This window comes from Populus trichocarpa, chromosome 10 (genome assembly GCF_000002775.5).
Source record: "Populus trichocarpa isolate Nisqually-1 chromosome 10, P.trichocarpa_v4.1, whole genome shotgun sequence".
NCBI classification, from domain to species: domain Eukaryota; kingdom Viridiplantae; phylum Streptophyta; class Magnoliopsida; order Malpighiales; family Salicaceae; genus Populus; species Populus trichocarpa.
In genome coordinates this window covers 3,209,520-3,231,418 of record NC_037294.2, presented here as the reverse complement: position 1 = coordinate 3,231,418, position 21,899 = coordinate 3,209,520, and the positions used below count along the sequence as shown (strand labels likewise).

Below are 21,899 nucleotides of genomic sequence, written 5' to 3'. Positions count from 1 at the left end.
ATTTTAGCTTTGGCGAACATTTTTTTGTGCTCTCTCTCTCCTTTGATTATTACGCCTTACCTTGTAATTTTTCAAATTAGCTCATTAGCTTCTCTTTATTTTTGATTTTATCCTTGATTTTTTGGTTGATATTTTTTTTACTTCAAATAACTTATGAAAATCGAGATTTACTTCAATTTCATCCTCATTTGATTTATTTTTTTTACTTATTTTTTTTATTTAGTCCTTGATTTTTTTATTAATATTTTTTTATTTAAAATAACTTATGAAATTGAAATTTGTTTCAATTTCTTCCTCATTTGATTTTTAAAATTTGTCTTATTTATTCTTCATTTTTTTAATTGATATTTATATCATCTGAGATAATTTTTATAGTGTTATTTGTTTTGGCAATTTCACCGTTGATCATTTTTTTTCCTATCAAACTTTTATCCTTATTCTTTTGATTATTTTTTTTACTTTGCTAAATTTTTTAGTTTGATTTTTTTTACACTCAATTTTATCTTTCAACATTGATTTGATTTGGATTTGAGATTCTTGGTTAACCCTATTTTAGAATTTCACATATTCAAATTTGAAAAATTAACTTAGTTTAAGGATATTTGACGGGCTTTACTTTTTTTTTTGTTCTTTTTAGCTAATTTTATTTTAGATTTTATCCTTCAATTTTTATTTTATTAGAGATTAAGCTCATTATTTTTTTTGTTATATGCTTTTTAAATCCTTTGTTTGTTTTTTTTTTTTAATTTGGTTGGGTTATCTAGGGTCTTTTTATGTTTTGTTTCTTTTTAGATATATTTTCTCAAAATAATTTTTTTAATTAAATAAAATTGATTGATTGAATATAGATGGATACTCACGGAATTGAGTTTTGTTCATTTTGTTTTTACAGGGTATTGCTCTAGCAAAACATGCAACTTCTTTTGATGCCATTTTGCATCCTTTTGCAGTTGAGTTTAAACTAATTCAGCAAGCTCTTTTGGTTGTGGGTGATATTCACAGTTGAGTGGTGGTGAGTCTCCAACAATATTTTTTTTTTCCTTATCCTTACAGGTATGATAGTGATGACTCATTTATTTTATTTATTACTTACAAGTGTTTTTTTACGGTTTGTTTTCTATTGTTGCTTTCAATTTAAATTAAATTATTAAATTAATTGATTTTATTGAAAAGTTAATGGCTTGAGTATCATATTCTTCTTACTTCTTTCAAAACACAATCGTCCTGCGATATAGTGCGGGTTCACACTCTAATGTAATTCAATCATAATAGATACCGACCTGACACATTAACATATAAGTTATTTTTTTATAGTTATTTTACTTGAAAGCTAATGGATTGAGTATGTATATTATTAAACTCTATCCAAAACTAACCCGGAATAGGTATGTAAACACACACACAAAAATATATATTATTATTTTATTTTTGTAGAATATTAAATAATAATAAATTAATAGATACTCAAAAACTGATTAATGAAATATAAATATCTAAATTTTTTATGTGATGAATAATAAATGAAATATATATATACAAAAAAAAACAGACTTGTGAGTAACCACACCTTCCCTGCCGATTCCCCTTCAACTGTTTGTTTCATTATTCTAAACTAAATACATTTTAAACTCATTCTAAAAAAATAATATAATTGCAAAATATTAATAATTATGATTATAATATAATATAACGAATAAAAATTCATTTTAGAATACATTTGTATTAACCATGTATGATTAAAATTTTATACGAAAAATTATGGTTGTTTTAATTTTTATATATCTATGTGTGTTATGGGTAAAAAACATGTGATACTTATTAATTTTCTAAACAAAGGTTTACTTTTTTTTTTTTTTTTTTGAGTTACAGTTTATTATTTTGCATTGCAATACAGGATGCAAAACTGATGTTGTGGATTTTGACATGGAAAGTCCTTTTTCTTTTTCTGTTAATGTTTGGGTTACAGTTTTTTCTTTTTCTAAACAATGTATTATTGAGATTGGATATGTGAATGTATAAAGATTTGATTTTTATTTTTTAATTCCATAATAAAAAGGTATTTTTAATGTTTGAATGCTTGTATGAACTAGAAAACTTGAATTTAATTTGGATCAAATTTCAAGATTGAACTGAAAAAATATTGTTGGTAAAATATAATTGATTCAGGTAGTTTTTTTTTAGTTTAATGTTGGTGTCCGGGCCAGTTTGTGCGCACCTTGACTAATCTCACGGGCCCTGAAGTTAACGACCATGTAAGCCTCTAAGTAACCACAGGGCTCGAACCTGAGACCACAAAAGGAACAAACATCTTAATCCCAAGTTTTTATCACTGGATCACCATCTAGATGGTTGATTCAGGTAGTTTTTAATAGTCTTATTGACTCGATGAGCTCGATCCTACTAACTCAAATGGTTTTTTTTTTTTAATAAAACAAAAAAACAATATTGATTGGCTAAAATGATTCATTGAGTACGTACAAATTAACACATAACTTGATAAATTAGGGTATTTTTCAAATTAGTCTCCAAATGAATATGATAACTGGTATGCCTCATGATTCTAACATGAAAGCGGCTGATTTTAATATGTATAGATATTCAAATGGTTTAATAATAAAAGTTTTCATAAAATAATTACAAAATATCTTAATAAATTATATAAGCGTGATTGAAGCTTTGATGGGTTTGAAGGCTTGTAAATTAAATGAAAATAGTTTAAATATATTTGTTTATTTTCAAATAAAGCTTAAATTATAATTTTAAAGTTTTGTATAGTTTAAGCTTACTGTTAGTTAGTCTGTGAATTAATTTGAGTCTAAATTTTTCACTTCTATTCTTCATGGTTTTCAAGTTCAACCATGCATGATTAAAGTTTTGTATGAAAAATTATGGTTGTTTTAATTTTTTTCTTATGTATCTTCGTGTTTTATAGATAAAAAACATGTGATATTTATAAATTGTCTAATTTCTAAACAAAGAATTTTTATTTTTTTGTGTTACAGTTTATTGTTTTGCATTGCTATACAGGATGCAAAGCTGATGCTGTGGATTTTGACATGGAAAGTCTTTTTTCTTTTTCTGTTAATGTTTGGGTGTTATTTCAGTGACAGGTTTTGATGGGTTTTCAGGCGGTGACGATCGGATGGAGCGGGGATCTGGTTTTGAGAAACTTGAGGATGAGAGGAGAGTGAGAATTGAGTCGTTGCAAAAGAAAGCTCTCGATACTTGCAGCGCACTTCTTTCCTTCTGTTTTCCACTTGCCCTATCATGATATAGCTATCTCGAGAAGGATTTTTTTTATTTGCATTATGTTCTGCGTCTTCCAGTTTCCTACCAAGCCTCTGCTTTCTCTTATTTGTGTATTTTTGCAGGCTAGGTTTGCATGCATTTCGCTGTGCTTTGCATCGAGCAGTTGGTGTAGGCTATGCATTCCTGCCTGTTCTGGGTTTCACTCCCATCCAGGTGCCTTTTTTGCCTTCTTATGATATAAGTTTTGTTTGGGATTGTTTATACTTGCTTTTGTTTTCCCTGTCTGAATATTTCAATTTCTACATATATTAGTGTTGTTGCTTTGGTTTGTGGACAACTCCATTGGGGTTTTTTTTTCCTCTGTGATTTTAGTATTTAGTGTTAAATTCATCTTTAAAGGTTGTTTTGAGTGTTTGAGGGTCATCTTCTTTGTTTGCAGAGTTTTTACATGCTTTAGTTTTGTTTCTAATTTTCTCTTTTTTGGTCATCAAAGGCTAATTCTTTGCCCACTCACTCCTGAGATGGGGATGCGATGCTCTAAATGTCATGTCTTTGCTATTTTCTTCCCCTAACTTCGAGTATTTGTATGTTTTTCAATTAAGTTATCTAATGCTAACTTGGCAATTTTATGGGTTTTTTCAAATTCAAGAGAGCATAATAACGATGCTATGGATAATTTTGTATCATCTTTTATTTATTTATTATGCTTCCATCTCTCTCGGTCCCAGCTTACTCATTTACTTCTGGTTGGGGTTTCATTCAACATTTAAGTTTGTCGCCTTGAATTCTTTTATTGAAATTTAATGCTTTTTTTTTTGTCTGCTTTGATGATTCAAAAAAAGATGAAATTACACAATCATCTAATTCTTTCCCCTGATTTTCATATGAGATTGGTATCATTAGTTGATTTGTTTTCTTTATGGATGTGATGTTAGATCCTTGATGGAAATCTTTTGCGTAATGTGCAAATACAAATGAAGTCATGATGTGGGTGGAATTAGAATATTTTTAAGTGTCATTTAGGCAGTGAGCAGAAGGCAGTTGAAAATTACAGACATTCACTCTGAATTTGCTCGCTATTCAGTGTTGATTTTTGCCTGGGCCACAGTTAGGCAATCCCCTTTTCATGTGCGTAGTTTGCTTTTATTTTTTTCATCAATGTCTGTTGTTTGGAGGTGTTAGACCCTGCGTTGCTACTACGTTTTCTTTGCATACAGTTTTGTAACTACATCACACATGAGTTTTTATTCCCTTAGAAGTTATAGATGTATCGTTTTTTCATTTCCTTTGTGCAATTGGTCTGCATTTAACACTGCTTTCATTCTCCTGCAACTTGGTTGGGATTCTGAATTGCATTGTTTCAGTGTTAGTTGCTGCCTGCGTGTTGTTGTGCTGAGATTGTGCAGGTGCATGTATGAGGGCCTATCTTGCTTTCTTGACCAAACTCAAACCTGTTGTTGATGATCAAGTTAGCGTGGAATCTGACGGTGATTGATACCAAGAGCATGCTTTGCCAGATAGGGATGTTGAATGGCCTCCAACAACTAAGAGAAGGGGGAATCTCATTGGCAATCTTGGCAGAAGGAACTGACTCACAATCCAAAAACTCAACATGTAAATTTCCCTTCAGTGCGATATTTGATTGGTTGAGCTGGTTCAGTTTGGAAATAGTGATTTTATGTCGGGAAATAGGACTTGCTCTGTAACTGGTGCTGGAGAATGTCTTCTGATATGGTTCCTATGCATAGCTCTTCTGTGCGAGGGATGCAAGATGAGTTGCATGCTGTATTTTTTTTGTAAATAAATTCATGATTTGTCATTGGGTTCTTACTAGTCTGTTGTCTCTACATTCTTCTTACCGTGTGGCTATTCTTAATAAAAAATCAAAGGTTTGAAGAAGCACCATTGCTTGATTTGCTGGCCTAGACAACCACGACAAATCATTTGCTCAGCTGGGTGGAAGTTATTTCCTGTACTGAGAAACAAAAAAGACTTGCCAGTTCTGGTTCCCAGACCACATATTGCATTGTTTTTCCTGACACAGTCGTGTTTTTTTTCTTTAGAAATCGATCCCGACATGATTGATGTGTTGAAGAACAAATTTCTCCTGAAGATGGTTAGGTCTGTTGGCGAGGGTGTCATGCGCATGATGCCCTCTTCTCTTCTGGAACTATTAACAGAAATAACGAAGCTAAGAGGACAACCTCCCTAGCTCCTGAAAAGCAGAAAATATCAGGGTACTTAGCGCAATCTGGACGGGGTATGAAATGCAGGGGCTTTACTTCTTGATCTTGACATTTTGGAAGCTTCAGCAATGCTTGATCATTTAGCTAGCAGACATTTTTGGCCTTTCCTGCTCTGTAAATTATGTCGACAGTCGTGTAATGAAGAAAGAAGACCTTGCAATATTAATTGTAAATATCAATTGTTAACTAAAGTAACCCAAGTTTGATATAATTTAGGTTAATCGTAGACAAAAGTTCATGTTGTTGTCTTGTCGCAGAACAAATAGTTTAAGCTTCCAGTAAATTTCCAGCAATGGGAAATGCCTGCAACAAAGCCCCAGAAAGGGGCCTTAATTTGCAAGGATGACATAGAGTGGAACACCAGCTCTTTGAGAATTCCAAACTCCAATAAAAATATGCTTTTGAATCTGGTATATCTGCAGTATAATATGGATATCATTGCAATTAATAATTAATTATAACAAGGGAGTGTGCATCCTTGTGATCAAATCATCAACATCCTCATATGGTTTTTATTTTTTTTCAGCTTTAGGATTTTCTTTCTTTAATTTCCCCTCTAATTTGATTTTAAATTAATTTAAAGGGATTGATTAGATGTATGTGTTTGATGTCCAACCTTGTGGGTATTTAATTTCAATTGAGATTGATTAAAATAGATAAAAAAAATTATATTTTTCTATAGATATTGTTTAGTTTTTATGCTTTTATAACAAGATTATAATAATTTTTCTAATATTCATAAACGTTGTCTCGTACCTCTTATATTTTAATTAATTTATTTTTCTATGTGTAAGTATCTATTTTAATTATTATTTGATTTAATAAGAAATTGGTTAAATTTTTTTTTTAAATGCAACCGAGTCTATACTTTATTTTTTACAAGATCATATATTTTGATCTATATCATCACTTAATTTTTCACTTTAAACTTTAATCATCATTAATAACTCATATTTATTTATTTATTAATTTATTAATACATATAATTCAAATATACGGATTCTCACTTTGATCTACTACTAACTACATTGTCTCCGAATACATCCACACCCGACACGTGCTATAATTTATGGAGTAATATTATTACTAGCATGTGTGCGTGTGTGTTATTAATAATCTCCTCGTACATAGTATAGAGTAGCTAAAACACGTCTCATTTATTTGGTTAGTGCCTGACAAGAAGGTAATTAGCCGATGGGTCAAACCCATAATGCTCCGGCATGCTTAAGCATTGGGATTAAGGAACGACTAAGGTGAAGACTCATCACCTCATTGGCGCCACCAACAATCTCACCGCCGATGAACACGGCCGGCAACGTTGGGCATCCAGCCCTTGTGAGTGCTTGCTCGATTTCCCTTCCTCTGGGCATCTCGTCAAGCTCATGGACAGCCGGGTTCACCCCAAAGTCACAGAAGAGAGTCTTGATGGTGTGGCACATACAGCATGTGGTCTTGCTAAAGATCACCACTGGCCTCTCCGATGCCAACTTTGTCACCCTCTCCATTTCCAAATCAGCTGTGTCGAGCAAGAAATAAGTTTAAAAAGCTTAGAACAAGAATGCCAATGAAACAGTGGTCAGAAATGATGTAGCTAGAGGGCAGTGTGAGCTAGGAAGCTGTTGCGAGGTGCTTGACTCCATGAGACTCATATGTGTATATATAGGGTAAAATTCTGGGGAGGGCGTTGTTGGGTGGATTGGCGTTGGCAGGCACGTAGCAAAGAGAAAAAGATTTGATTTTGAAGAAAAAGAAGAATGTTCTCTTAGATATTTGGGTCGGCTTCGAAAATCACAAATTGATCGTTGCATGACACAAATGCAAGCGTTACACCGTATCAAAAGTAATTGCACGATGCCGCTTTCTTGTATTGCGTTGTAAACAGGGATTGGATAAGATTTAAATTTTTTTATTTTTTATTTTTTTTATTTTTAAATTATAAATTATTTTAAAGAATAACTCACGCTAGACTTTCAAACAACACCATTGTTATCTATAAAGAATCTTTCATACGGAAATAGAGACGTGTCCTTTGTACGGTTGCTGCACATTCATCATAGGAGTGACATCATGCATGGAATCTTTCTTACACATGCACACGTTTTTCTTTTTCTTTTTTATTTTTATTTTCGAACTCCTATATATCCAAAGTGCATTTTGAGGAATTCCCTTGGCATGGAGGCATATGTGCCGAGCCGGAGAAAGGAGCTGAATCTATCCCGTTGGGACCTTTCTCAGACTGCATTAACATTCGCATCAAATTCATCAAGAATGGACCTTTCACAGAGCCATCAACTTAATTACTAGCAAACTAAATCTGGATGGCTGTGAAAGGAAGATTTATCAAGAATAATAGCTAGCAGAGCATGCATAGACTACATTTCTTGCAAGGCAGAAACTTCTTCTGGGCATGCAAGAAGTTTCTGGGTGCTGATGAGCTAAGCCTCCCCTCGCTTTCGAGCACACAGGTTTTTTCGTCGATTAAAGTGATCGACCGTGCATGAAACGAAGAGATAAATGCCAAGAGGTCCCAGCACCATCCTTTTTTTTTTCTTTTTTCTTTTGATATTTTTCACGTCACAGTCTGCTTTTATCTATTTGTTTTCAGTTGAATTACTTTATTTTCTTCATGCAGATACAAGTATAAGAAAAATACTTAATTCTAAACTGTTAATTAAGTGATTAAGAGTAAGAAAAAATAGGAGCTTTTATGTCCAAATGCAGCTCCCATCATTCCATATAAAGAATCACTGCAATTATGAAATAAGTAATCAAGTAGATTACTGAAATATGATTTTTTTTTAATAATAAGATTTATTAAAAACTCATGCTAGCCTATTAGGTGATGGCCACCATGAAAAGTTAAAGATTTTATATAAAGAAGTGCCAAAAAAGAAAAGAAATAGAAACAAAAGAGTTACTATACAAACATTCAGCGTTGTCTTTTGATATTTGTCCAGCTTAAAATGCAGTCAACACTGATATGAAAATCATTATCCGTGTAAAAAAAATTAAGATTCACAATCTCTTAACCAAACAAATAATCGATGAAGTGTCAGAGAAAAACATAAGTTTAAATTTGGTTTAACATCTGTTGAAGATATTATCAAATCTACAGAAGATAATATTGATACTGAAGATAATCATGATAAGGAATTACTATCATGATCAGGGATTACTGATACTGAAGATAATCGTGATCTCTATTCATATATGCACAAGAGATTATTATTGATACTGAAGATAATTATCATAAGTGATTATTGATACTGAAGATAATATCATATCTACACAAGAGATTATCGATATTGAAGATAATCATGATCAGAGATCACTGATACTTAAGATAATCGTGATCTCTGATCGTATCTGCACAAAAAATTATTGATACTGAAGATAATTGTGATCATATCTACAACATATATTCTAGGAATTAAGTGTATATCTTATCATTCATTGCATCCTTAATTATAGCATTTTTGAATCAAGAATTGTAATATATATAAGACCATGATGTAACAATATTGATCATGCAAGCAAATACGATTCTGTAAATCTTCTTCCACACAACTCTCTCTTTATTCTTTTATCTTGCATGGTATCAGAGCCACTGACTCACGTCACACAAATGACTTTTTATTCAACAAACACCTCAGATGCTGCCACCAATGGCAATCCTCCACTTGTTTCTCCTCCAGCCATAAATGTTACAAAACTCTCAAAAGATAACTATCATGTCTGGAAAGCTCAATTAATCCCTTTCTTCCGTGGGCAAGGTCTCTTTGGATACCTTGATGGAATCATTCCCATCCCACCCAAAGAAGTCTCCATGGATGAAACCTCCTCTGTCACCTTCAACCCTTTTTATGAACATTGGCAGCGACAAGATGCCATCATAGTTGCTATTTTTTTCTCTACAATATCATAAAGCGTCCTTATTCAAGTGGTTTCTCATACCACCTCTGTTGCAATCTGGTGTGCTCTAGTCAAATCCTTCTCCTCTCAATCACGTGCTCGAGTTATTCAACTCTGCACTGAACTCATTAACACTCGTAAAAGGGCACAATCAGCACATGATTTTTTTATGCAGATCAAACGCATGACAAACGAGCTTGTTGTTGCCGGCTATGCTCTTCACTATGATGAAATCATCTCCTATCTACTATCAGGTCTTGGCCATGATTATGTGTAACACCCCACCTCACTAGCAAGATATTGTTCGCTTTGGGCCTCCCAGTCCACCCAAATCCAGGGCTTCCACCCAGGTTTTCCTCACGGTTTTGTTCTTGGCAGCCACGCATGACCCCAAAACGCGTCTTACTAGTCAATGTGAGCATGCACTTATAAGGCCCTGGCTCTGGACGCTCGCTTCCGATGTGGGATCTTACAATCCCCCCACCTTAAGACAAGCCATCCTTGGCTCTAATACCAAATGTAACACCCCACCTCACTAGCAAGATATTATCCGCTTTGGGCCTTCCAGTCCACCAAAATCCAGGGCTTCCACCCAGGTCCCCCTCACAGTTTTGTTCTTGGCAGCCACGTATGACCCCAAAACGCGTCTTACTAGTCAAGGTGAGCATGCACTTATAAGGCCCTGGCTCTGGACGCTCGCTTCCGATGTGGGATCTTACATTATGACTCCTTTGTTACTACCATCACAGCCCGCACAGATCCTGTCACCTTAGAAGAAGTATATGCCCTCTTACTCACCAACGAATCACGTCTGCTGCACAACAATATTTCACCCATTATCTAGCCCGCTGTTCATGTTGCTACTCGTGAGCCCACTCCTTATTCTTATAGAGGGCGACATCAATACAGAGGAAGAGGATGAAATTACAAAGAAGTCTCCTTTTATAATGGATCCAATGGCAGGAACGCATTTCATAGAGATATTATGATATGCCAAGTATGTGATAAACTTAGCCATTCTGCAAAAAAATGCTATCATCGGTTCGATGTTACCTATCATGAGAATGCTGCCACATCCAGCAATCTTCATAGTCTGATGGCTACAACCAATGCTGTTTCCGAATCTAATTGGCATCCTGATACAGGTGCTACACATCATCTCACCAATAACATGGCCAACTTGAATCTACGGAGTGAAGACTATACTGGTACAGATCAAGTCCTTGTCGGCAATGGTGCAAGTTTGCATATTTCTCAAATTGGCTCTTCTATTTTAACTCCCTTAAAAACACCGTTTGTGCTAAAACAATTGCTTATAGTCCCTAAAATTCAGAAAAATTTAATTTCTGTTCAACAGTTTTGCAGCGATAATGTTGTGTATTTTGAATATCATAATCGTTTTTTTCTCATTAAGGACTACTCGGGGAAAATCCTTCATCGCGACACCTTTAAAGATGGTCTATATTCATTCTCCAGCCTGTCAGACACACTCCCTCCTTATGCACTCACTGCTGTACGAGCTTCTTACCAAATATGGCACAATAGGATTGGTCATGCATCCTTTCCAGTTCTTCAAAAATCAATTTCTGCATTTACGTTACCTGTTGCAAAATAAAGACTTCCAGTTTGTTCAGATTGTCAACTAGCTAGAAGCAATCAATTGTCTTTCACAACCAGCAATCATAAATCTATTAATCCTTTAGACATAGTGCATACTGATGTTTGGGGACCAACACCTATCTTGTCAAACAGTGGTGCTCGATACTATTTATGTTTTTTAGATGATTGCACTAAATTCATATGGTTGTTTCCTCTAAAACTAAAATCTGATGTTGAAAAAGTCTTTCTGCTCTTTAAAACTTCTGTTGAACGATAATTTAATCGTACAATAAAAAACATTCAATCTGATTGGGAGGCGAATATCGCCACATGTTTACACTTCTAACTCAAATTGGCATTCATCATCGTAGAGCATGTCCATACACCCATTAGCAAATGGGTGCAGTTGAACGTCGTCATAAATAAATTGTTGAAGTCGGTCTTTCATTGCTTTCACATTCTAAACTTCCATAACAATTTTGGGAAGATGCTTTTCTCATGGCCACTTATATTATCAATCGTCTCCCTACCCCTATTCTCAATCAAAAATCTCCATACGAAATTATTTATCGTCATACTCCTGACTATCATTTCCTTAAAGTTTTTGGTTGTGCATACTGGCTTTATCTTTGACCATATAACAAACACAAAATGGATTTCAGATTTAAAAACTATATTTTTATTGGTTATAGCTTAGACCATCATGACTATAAATGTCTTGATCTTACAACAAGTAAAGTTTATGTATCCCGTCATGTCGTTTTTTATGAAAACAATTTTCCATATAAAAGTCCTGATCAAAACCCTTCTATCTGTCCAGACACAAATTCCACAGTGGTTCCATTTTCAAATACTATATCTCCTCTATCACTAACATCTGCAGGTACCCGTGCACCTTCACCATTGCCACACATTGACTCCCATCTGCTAGTATTTTCTTCAACTTCAGAGCCGACACCTCAACCATCAACAGGTGCTACCCCTGCTTCCCCTCCCATACCAGTTCCAAATCCCACAGACACAATTCCAACTGTTTCAAATACTCACCCGATGGTTACCAGATCAAAAAATCACATTTCCAAACAAAAAAGAACCCTTGATGGACACAACTTATATCCTCTGCCCCAAGCACTGCATGTCTTTGCCTCTCCCTCCTGCAAAGAACCTACCTCATTTACTGAAGCCTCCAAATCTTATCACTAGCGATCTGCGATGAATTCTGAGTTCGATGCCTTGCTCCGCAATCAAACCTGGAAACTGGTTCCTCCATCACGCCATTTTAATGTCATTGGCTGTTGTTGGATTTTCAAGATTAAACGGAAAGCTGATGACACCATTGAAAAATATAAGGCTCGACTGGTTGCTAAAGGTTACCATCAGCAGCTAGGGGTGGATTTTCATGAAACTTACAGTCCAGTTGTAAAACCTGCAACTATCCAACTTGTTTTATCTATTGCAGTCTATAACAATTGGTCAGTTCGTCAGCTGGATGTCCAAAATGCATTTCTCCACGGCAATTTGACAGAAGTGGTTTACATGGATCAACCTCCAGGCTTCAAACATCCTCAGTTTCCTGATCATCTTTGTAAGCTCAAACGCTCCTTATATGGCCTTAAATAGGCGCCTCACCAGTGGTTTTCCCGTTTCGCTGCTGTGTTGATGCAATTCGGGTTTGTTGGCAGTAAGGCAGATTTATCACTCTTTGTGCACATTGGAACCTTTAGCACCATATACATCCTTCTTTATGTTGATGATATTATCATCACTGGTTTTAATGATGCTATTATTACAGATATCATTCAGCGGCTGCATAAGGAATTCAATATCACTGATCTTGGCCCTCTCAGTTTTTTTTAGGCATTGAAGCTATCTGTGATGATACAGGACTCTATCTCACTCAACGCAGATGCATTGCTGACCTTCTCATAAAATCCAAAATGGATGGTGCCAAGTCGTGTTCCACTCCAATGTCCACCACTGTGGCATTGACAACCACTGATACTGCACATTTTGATGATCCTACCCTGTATAGAAGCATTGTTGGCGGCCTTCATTATCTCTCTTTCACTCGGCTTGATATTTCTTTTGCAGTTCATCGCGTTAGCAAGTTCATGCATCAACCGAAACAGTCACACTGGATATGTGTAAAAAGAATTCTACGCTATCTCAAACACTCCATCTCCTACTATTTACTCTTGTCTCGCAGCAGCTCCTTCACGTTTTAGGTGTTCTCTGATGCAGATTGGGCAGGGGACACAAATGATCGATAATCTATTGGTGCTTACTGCGTGTTTCTTGGCTCTAATTTAATTTCCTGGCGTAGCAAACAACAAGCTACAGTTGCTTGTAGCAGCACCGAGGCATAATACAAAGCTCTCGCAGACACTGCAGCCGAACTCTAATGGTTACAATTTTTAGCTGCAGAACTTGGTTTACACATCTCTCAAAGACCCACTCTTTGGTGTGATAATATTGGCGCCACGTATCTATCCTCCAATTCAGTGTTTCATGCTCGCACAAAACACATCGAGATTGATTTTCACTTCGTTAGAGACCTTGTTTCTAAAAACAAAATTGACTATCAATTTTTTGTCTAGTCGTGATCAGCTAGCCGATCTCCTTACCAAACCACTCTCTACTGCACGGTTCAATCTTTTGTGCTCCAATCTCAACGTTCGCAACCGCCCGTTCAGATTGCGGGGGCGTGTTGAAGATATTATCAAATCTACTAAAGATAATATTGATACCATGGATAATCATGATCAAATCTACTGAAGATAATATTGATACTGAAGATAATCATGATCAAGGATCACTATCATGATCAGGGATCACTGATACTGAAGATAATCGTGATCTTTGATCATATCTGCACAAGAGATTATTACTGATACTGAAGATAATCATCATCAATGATTATTGATATTGAAGATAATATCATATCTACATAAGAGATTACAGCTACTGAAGATAATCATGATCAGGGATTACTATCATGATCAGGGATCACTGATACTGAAGATAATCATGATCTCTGATCATATCTGTACAAGAGATTATGATTGATATTAAAGATAATCATCATCAGTGATTATTGATACTAAACATAATATCGTATCTACACAAGAGATTACCGATACTGAAGATAATCATGATCAGAGATTACTATCATGATTAGGGATCACTGATACTAAAGATAATCATGATCTCTGATCATATCCGCATAAGAGATTACTGATACTGAAGATAATTGTGATCATATCTGCAACATATATTCTAGGAATTAAGTGTATATCTTATCATTCATTGCATCCTCAATTATAGCATTTTTGAATCAAGAATTGTAATATATATAGGACCATGATGTAACAATATTGATCATGCAAGCAAATACAATTCTGTAATTCTTCTTCCACACAACTCTCTCTTTATTCTTTTATCTTGCAACATCATTGAAAACCAAAATTTTCTGGTTAACCAAATGCTCAAAGGAATACCAAAAAAGAGTAGATGCAATGCCTTCCTTTAAAACCTGTCTTTAATCATAATTGGCCATTGATGCAGTAGCTCATCAAGTGTGTGTGAAACATAACAATAGATCCCTCACCATGAAAAAAATTTGGTCTATAATTTTCATGCAAATTGACAGTGAATCAATATATGATCTGAGGTTTCTATAATTGTTGTCCGTAATGGACAAAAATGATCCAAGGATTAGAGATGAGGATTACATAAGAAAGATCTTGTACATAGTTTATGTTAAATGGCCAACAAATAAAAGTTTGAATCTTTGGAGGAGCTGCAGACTTTCAAACCTATGAATGAAAAAAACATGATCCACTACACTCACTACCAGATTTAACAATTTTACCGAATAAAATTTCTGTTGGTATTTACGCTCATAGTCCATCGATACATATATACCGACGGGATCATGTAATTTATGGTCTATCAGTAAAAAATATATCGATGGATTACAGATATACAAAGCACGCAAAAAAAAATACCTGCTTGATTCCATCGGTATCTCCATAGGTAAATTTAACATATCATCGACAGGAAAATCATATATAGTGCCATCGATGTTTTTATTTGTCCGTCGGTATATCCATCGGTAAATATAACATATCACCAATAAAATATCTTCTATAATTATGTTGGTGAGTTAATAGTAGCAGTGACATTTGCAGTAATTCTTTTTCAACTCTCTCTAGAATACACCGATAGAGTTGTTTCATCAGTAACCCCGTCAATAATATTTTAAAAGGGTTGAAGGATTGTCCCTGTATCTCTCCTTCAATCGGCTGTTATATGTATCCTGGAAAGAAAAAAATAAATTAATCAAATTCAAGGAAATAATAACTTAAGAAAAAAAAAAGGTTGAAAATCAATATAACATAAAGTTTTGAGCTCGGCTATCTATGAGCTGTTGCACCCCTTTTTGGCGGTCATCACTCCACATTCGCACCGGACTGTGATTATTATGTGAAACACGTGGGCGTCATGTGTTGAATGTATCCCGCCCATACAACCTCTAAGACTTATGACGGACTGAAATCTTTCCAAACCAGCATGTCATTCTAGCCTGGAAGCTCTCTTTCTTTTGCATATGTTTTGGATTTCTTTTGCACCTTTTACCAAAAATCAAGCAACCCATGTGGTACAAATTAATTATTTGTTAGTAAATAAAAAAGAAAATTTTAATATTTGGAATAAAAGATTTTATCATGAATTTGATCTTACCTAATTGCAGTGTGATTCTCTCAATCTCTTATCGCAACATTACTATCCGCTCTCTTCTATTCAAGTTTTACTTTGAAGTAAAAAATTATAAAAGAAAAATTTCAGTAATTTCAATAAACTAACCAAATTAACATAAAAATTATATTTAAGTTAATACAAACCTTGAACCTTGAAAAGCATGCATCGACCTGTGGTTTTCTATTAAGGATGTTCGGAAACCTGACTCCATTGAAATAATGGATTTCCATCGATGATTTAAAGGTCGATGTTATTATTTTTGCAGCCTCAAGTTTGTAAACCTGAAATTGCATTTGTTAAATGAAATTATTTTTTCAAAAATTATTAAACATGTCATTGTGAAAGCAAAATAAACTTACATTGAAAGGTTTTTCTTCCACTGGGCCTCGTACTTGTGGGTAAATAGATCCCTCTATGAAGGGACCCCCCCTCGACTTTGCGACGTCACACTCGAGGAGCCCGCGTCGTGAGTCTATACCTTAATGATATGCTTAATTTCGGCCGATAATTAAAAAAAACAAAAATTAAAGAAAAGAAAAGAGATTGTTAATAAACCCGAAAAAAAAAGAAAAAAAAAAGACAACATACCCAAGAAAGAGAAGAGAAGAGAATGTTTGATTTCAGTTGAGAGAGAGAGAGAGAGAGAGAGAGAGAGAGAGAGAGAGAGAGAGAGAGAAATGACTTTGTGAGATAAGAAGAGAGAAGAAGAAATAAGAAGATGAAGCCTAGTCTATTTTGATTCTGGTCTTTTAATTTAATTTTACCAGCAGAATTACCGATAGTGATTCCGTCTGTAAAGTCAAATGGAAATTTTTAACTTGTATGAAAATTTTTAGAAAGCCCTCCAAATATAACAGACGACTTTTCATTCCATCAGTGATGTTGTTAGGAAAAAAATGATCAGTCAAAAGAAAATTAATTATCAATGCATTGAGAAGTGAATAGTTCCTATAATCACTGGAATATACCGATTAAACAGTGGTGGAGGCAGGGGCCCCGTCCCCTGCAAGGAAATGTTTTTTCCAGCCCCTCCCTTGACAATGTTTATAATTTTAGTAGTAAAATAACTGAAATTTTAGCCCTTTTAGAATAATTCTTTTAATTTGCCCCCCCTTAATTTTTTTTCTTGCTCCGCCCCTGCTGATGAACACATTCCGTCACTATACCCGTATATAATGAATACTATGAACAGTGTCAGGGAGAAAAGGAATTGTTCTCATAGTCACTGGAATATATCGACGGACATATTTTGTCAGTCTACCCATATGTGATGTACAATTTGTCGATATTTCTATTGGTGTAATGTACAATCATGATCTCACTTTATGATGAACACGTGTGCAACGACTGATAATTTATCGTGATTTGTGCAACCATCCCATAATAGTTCATCATAATCTTCCAAAAGATAAAAAAATCTAACCGCGTCTGCATTAGGTTCTTCATCTATGATTGAACATTGACCAGTATAACCCTGATTCATTCTCATCGCATCCATAACCATATTCCTATAAGGATTATTATTGTCATCTACTACTTCATGGAAGTTGCTACAACTAGAAGTTGACCCAACCATCATTTCTATTATAGTATCGTGAGGAACATATGGTTCTCGGTGTACATACCAACATAAGTATTTCTTTATGAACTTTTTTTAATAGAAGATGCATTGTTACAACATCTAGATTGAAAAACTTTTATTTTTACACCTTTTACATGGACATCTAATACCTTCTTTACTAATATTTATCATATTAGATAATGCATAATTAATAAAATCTTGAATCCCATTACAATAATCCATCATCCACAACCCTTGGGGTGAATCTCTATATATCCATGAACGATTATTCATTACTTATATCAAACCTATATAAAATAATAATGACAACATGTATTAATTAACTACGTTAACTAAATAAATTTATAAAAAAATATTGATTTAGCTCAAACTTATTCAATTTATCTTAATAGTAATCTTAATTCATTATCAATTATATATATAAATTCAAATTTCTACACATTTACTAAAAATTTCAACTCGGCACTAAAATTGACAAAATATAAAATGAACCCGTTAAATAAGCCATTATTTATTTCATCACAAAACACCTAAATAAAAAATTCGACAAGTTTCATCAATTTACAAACAAATACAATTTTACAAATTCTAAAACAAACCTGAACATGTACAAATCATAAATCCATAAAACAAATTTATATAAGAAAAAACTATAAAACATGTAAACACTTTTTAACATCAGCATATCAAAACGATCTGAAAACATAAAAAAAGAAAATTTGAATAAAAAAAAAATTTAATTTTTTTCAAAATTGCTTTTGAAACGCAAAACAAACGGGCTCGAAAACTTAAAAAATTGATGGAAGTTTTAATTGAGAATTTTTGAAAAATTGATAGTAAAATTAATATAAAAATAGTTCGGATATAAAATTGAATCTACCTACATAGGAAGTAGTTTTAAGGTGTGCCCTAAAATCTTACAAATTTATTCAAAACAAATAGAAGGTTGATCATTATAGGTGATGGATGTATATTATACCAGTGCACATGTATGCATGGTGAATGTTGGGGTACAAGAATATGTATGCACATGCATTACATACTTGGCCAGCATATACGGCTAACGTGAGAGAGAGGGAGAGAGAGAGAGAGAGAGAGAGAGAGGGAGAGAGAGGATAAGATCCTCAGGAAGAAATAGTGTAGGCGGCGAGTGGAAAAAGAATGTCAGCTTTATATGCACAAACGATAAAGAAGAAAGCAAAATGCAAGCGATCGATCGCCCGCGAGGACGGATCGTGGCATCACATTCACAGATTAGGGTTTTTGGATTGTTGAGGCACACGTTCCAAATTGCTGCATTCTCTATATATATTCCTTCATGTGCAAAAGATGTATAGAGATAAAGTGAAAGGGAGAGGAACATATTTTATATTCTTTGCTTTTACTGCATGACCTAGCTAGCTATCTCCATCCAATATCAAGAAGATAAAAATTCTCTCTACACTTCGATTATCGAACAAAATATCACAAAGTTTTTTTTTTTTAAAATGAAAGTAGATGATTTATTGAAGAGCTTAGCCAATTAGAAAGAAATTACAAGAGACAGCTTGAACAGATAGAAAACAATTGTGTCATTTGTTAAAAATTCGGCAGGATTCCGTTAAAAATTATGCCATTCTGAGCAACCAAATACTCCGTGCTATCCCAAATGACAACAGTTTCCAAGCTTTTCTTTGAAACTTTGCATGAGCAAAGAAAGCCCATTTGCATAACAAATGATCAACATTATTCATCTTTCACGTGTCCTTTGCAATCAAAATTTTAAACTAACAAAAAAAAACATAAAAAATACATTAATCTTCATTCTCAAAACCGCTAACTCAAAACAAAAAAAGCATGCTTAAACAATTTGAGTTTCAAAATCGACATTTATTTTAATTAACATTTAAATTGACTATAAAAATTGATTTCCCTTGTAATTAAGTTCTCAATAAATTTAATTAAACTTTTTAAAATTTCAATTGAGTCCTTAAACACCCAAATAAAAATATTTTCACTAATAGGGTATTTTGTTTAATCAAAATTAGATTGCTAATTTTGTCAATCTTGTATATTTTGGTCTTCCAACTTTTTACTTGTCATTTTTGTCCTTCACCACCAACTTGAACAGTCTTGTAGGCTCTTTTCATGTGTATTCTCTTGTATTTTTTTAGATTTTCTTTTTTTCTTTTGTTAATTTTTTATTTTTCTGTGGGGTTTAAAAAAGGGTAACAACAAATGCCCTTTCCTTACCACGATCACAAAGCAAAATCTCATCAAGGTTTTGTATAAGAAGCTTGTAAAGAAAAAGTGTTTGCTCGACTTGTTGGGTGATCCACTCATCCAAAGACTTTACTTTTTAAGAAAAATAGTTTCATGATCATGGGTGACTTGCTCCTTTTCAAAACCTGGTCTATTTTTATAGGCGACCTACCCATTTCAGAAACTGATTTATTTTCACGGGCAACCTGCTCATTTAAAATTCAAAAAGAACTTCAGCAAGTGTCTATACTTTTCTGAAATTTGTCTATTTTCATGGGCGACCAACACATTTTAAAAATCTAAAAAATGATCTATTTTCACAGGTGACCTACCCATTTTGCAATTCAGAGTAGGATTTTCATCAAATTCCTTCGAAACTTTTCCAAAACAAAAATTCAAAGCAAAATACCATCTCAGGGTAAATTCTTAAAATGAACGCCTTATCTTGGGTATTCACACTATATGGATGGAACTTCTTGACTTTCATTCATCCATGCAGATTTCACCGCCTTTCATCTAGATTGGCGAATCCTATATGAAAACTTTTTCAAAATTGAGGTTAGATCATATATAATGCATGCGTATAGGTCCTCTTTATTCACAATCTCTTCTTTTGATTGCTGAGGGTTGTAATTTTTGAGGTGGTCACCTTTGCCGGTTTTTCTTCCTAGATTACCCGAGCAAGTCTGAGCGACTTACTTTCAAAGCTTGAGCGTCAAGTTCCCTTTTGTAGCCTTCTTTTTTTAATGAGTATTTAGGCAATGATGAATATTATCCTAATTGGTAATGAATTAGAAACTCCTTGCCTTATGACAACATCGTGTGCTTTTTCAAATACTCATGACACACGCTATGAGTTTTTTTTTTACGATGTTTTCCCTAACAAAGACTTTGCATGATTTACATTGACTTTTTGAAAACCCAAGATTTTTTAATGTTGTCAAATAACAATGTTTATGTAACTCCCATGATTCATATTAGTCTTTGAAGAAAGGTATTTCATCACGATGATTAGTGAAGGAGATGGCTTATTTTGCATTGGGTTCAAGAATGATCAAATACTCGATTGAAGTTTTGTGTTTGGATTTTCTTAACGTGAACAAATAGGAATATTTATTCATTTCATCATGACTCTCGTAAATGGTTCCTTAAGAGCACCATTTATCAGTCTTTCTCACTTGCTTGATTAGAATCGACTTTTCAAGGCACGTAATGAAGGTTGAGTTCCACGGCTAACAAAGAAATTTCTTCCATTTGTTGGTTTCTCAACGATTTTCTATTTCTTTACTCGTCAAAGCTACAGGAGAAGCCTTTATTTGTTTTCTAGATACTTGTGTATCTTTTCAAGATTTATTTTTTAGCAAAACACCCAAACTTTGATGGTTGGGTCATTCGTTTGGGTTTCTTGGTATTTAGCCATCTCCTAGGAAGTTCCTTGGTGAAACATAATTTTTTACATATCATTAATGTTTTTCTTGAAATTGTTAGCTAACAGTCAAATCTTGAAAACTTTTGTTTTAGAGAAAAAAGGTTTCTTTTTGTTGAGTCTTTTGGGACCATCTTGTAAAAAACACAAGATGTAACGAAAATAAACAACCAAACTTTATTGATTCAAAGAAAAAAGAGTACACTATACATAATATTTCTTTATAGAGTCAGAATTCACAGGTCTAGGTAAGTCATCTCCATCCATCCTTGATAATAACAAAGCTCCCCTAGAGAACACCTTTTTTTAGTACGTAGAGGCCTTTGTAATTGGGTGCCCATTTGTTATGGTGTTCATCGGGCAGAGATAAGATTTTTCTTAGCATCAGATCTCCTTCCTCAAATACCCGAGGTCTGACTTTCTTGTCGTATGCTTTAGTCATTCTTTTATGGATATCCTCTTCTCATTGATTAGGTTTAGCTGTCCACATCTCACTTTTGTCCATTCGGTATCTTCTAGCTCAGAATCTATCAATACTCTTAATGATGGAATTTCCACTTCCAAAGGTATCACCACCTCCATCCCATATACTAAAAAATTTAGGGTAGCTCCCGTTGAAGTTCTGACTGTAGTGGGATATACGTGAAAGATAAATGGCAACATCTCATGCCAATCTTTATAAGTGACCACCATTTTATGAATGATCTTCTTGATGTTTTTGTTGGAAGCTTCTACAATACCATTCATCTTTGGTCTGTATGGGGATGGATTTGAGTGTTTGATCTTCCATTTTGGGTAAAACTCCACTGTCATTATTCCATTAAAGTTCTGAGCATTATCATCCACTATCTTTTAAGGCATAATCAAATCTCGTTCAGTGAAT

General features: G+C 34.0%; 1 protein-coding gene and 1 long non-coding RNA gene across 2 annotated transcripts; one reads left to right on the top strand and one right to left on the bottom strand.

Annotated features, from left to right (window-relative positions):
- The first annotated feature begins 2,734 nt into the window (after positions 1-2,734).
- Positions 2,735-5,736, top strand: LOC112328920 (uncharacterized). The gene is made up of 2 exons (XR_002984256.2): positions 2,735-3,462; positions 4,656-5,736. It is a non-coding gene; the product is annotated as an uncharacterized LOC112328920 (long non-coding RNA).
- A 742-nt stretch (positions 5,737-6,478) lies between these two features.
- Positions 6,479-7,209, bottom strand: LOC7475965 (monothiol glutaredoxin-S2). The gene has a single exon (XM_002315531.4). It carries the CDS (start codon positions 6,998-7,000, stop codon positions 6,695-6,697), a length of 306 nt encoding a protein of 101 aa, XP_002315567.1. The 5' UTR covers positions 7,001-7,209; the 3' UTR covers positions 6,479-6,694.
- Between the last annotated feature and the right edge of the window lie 14,690 nt (positions 7,210-21,899).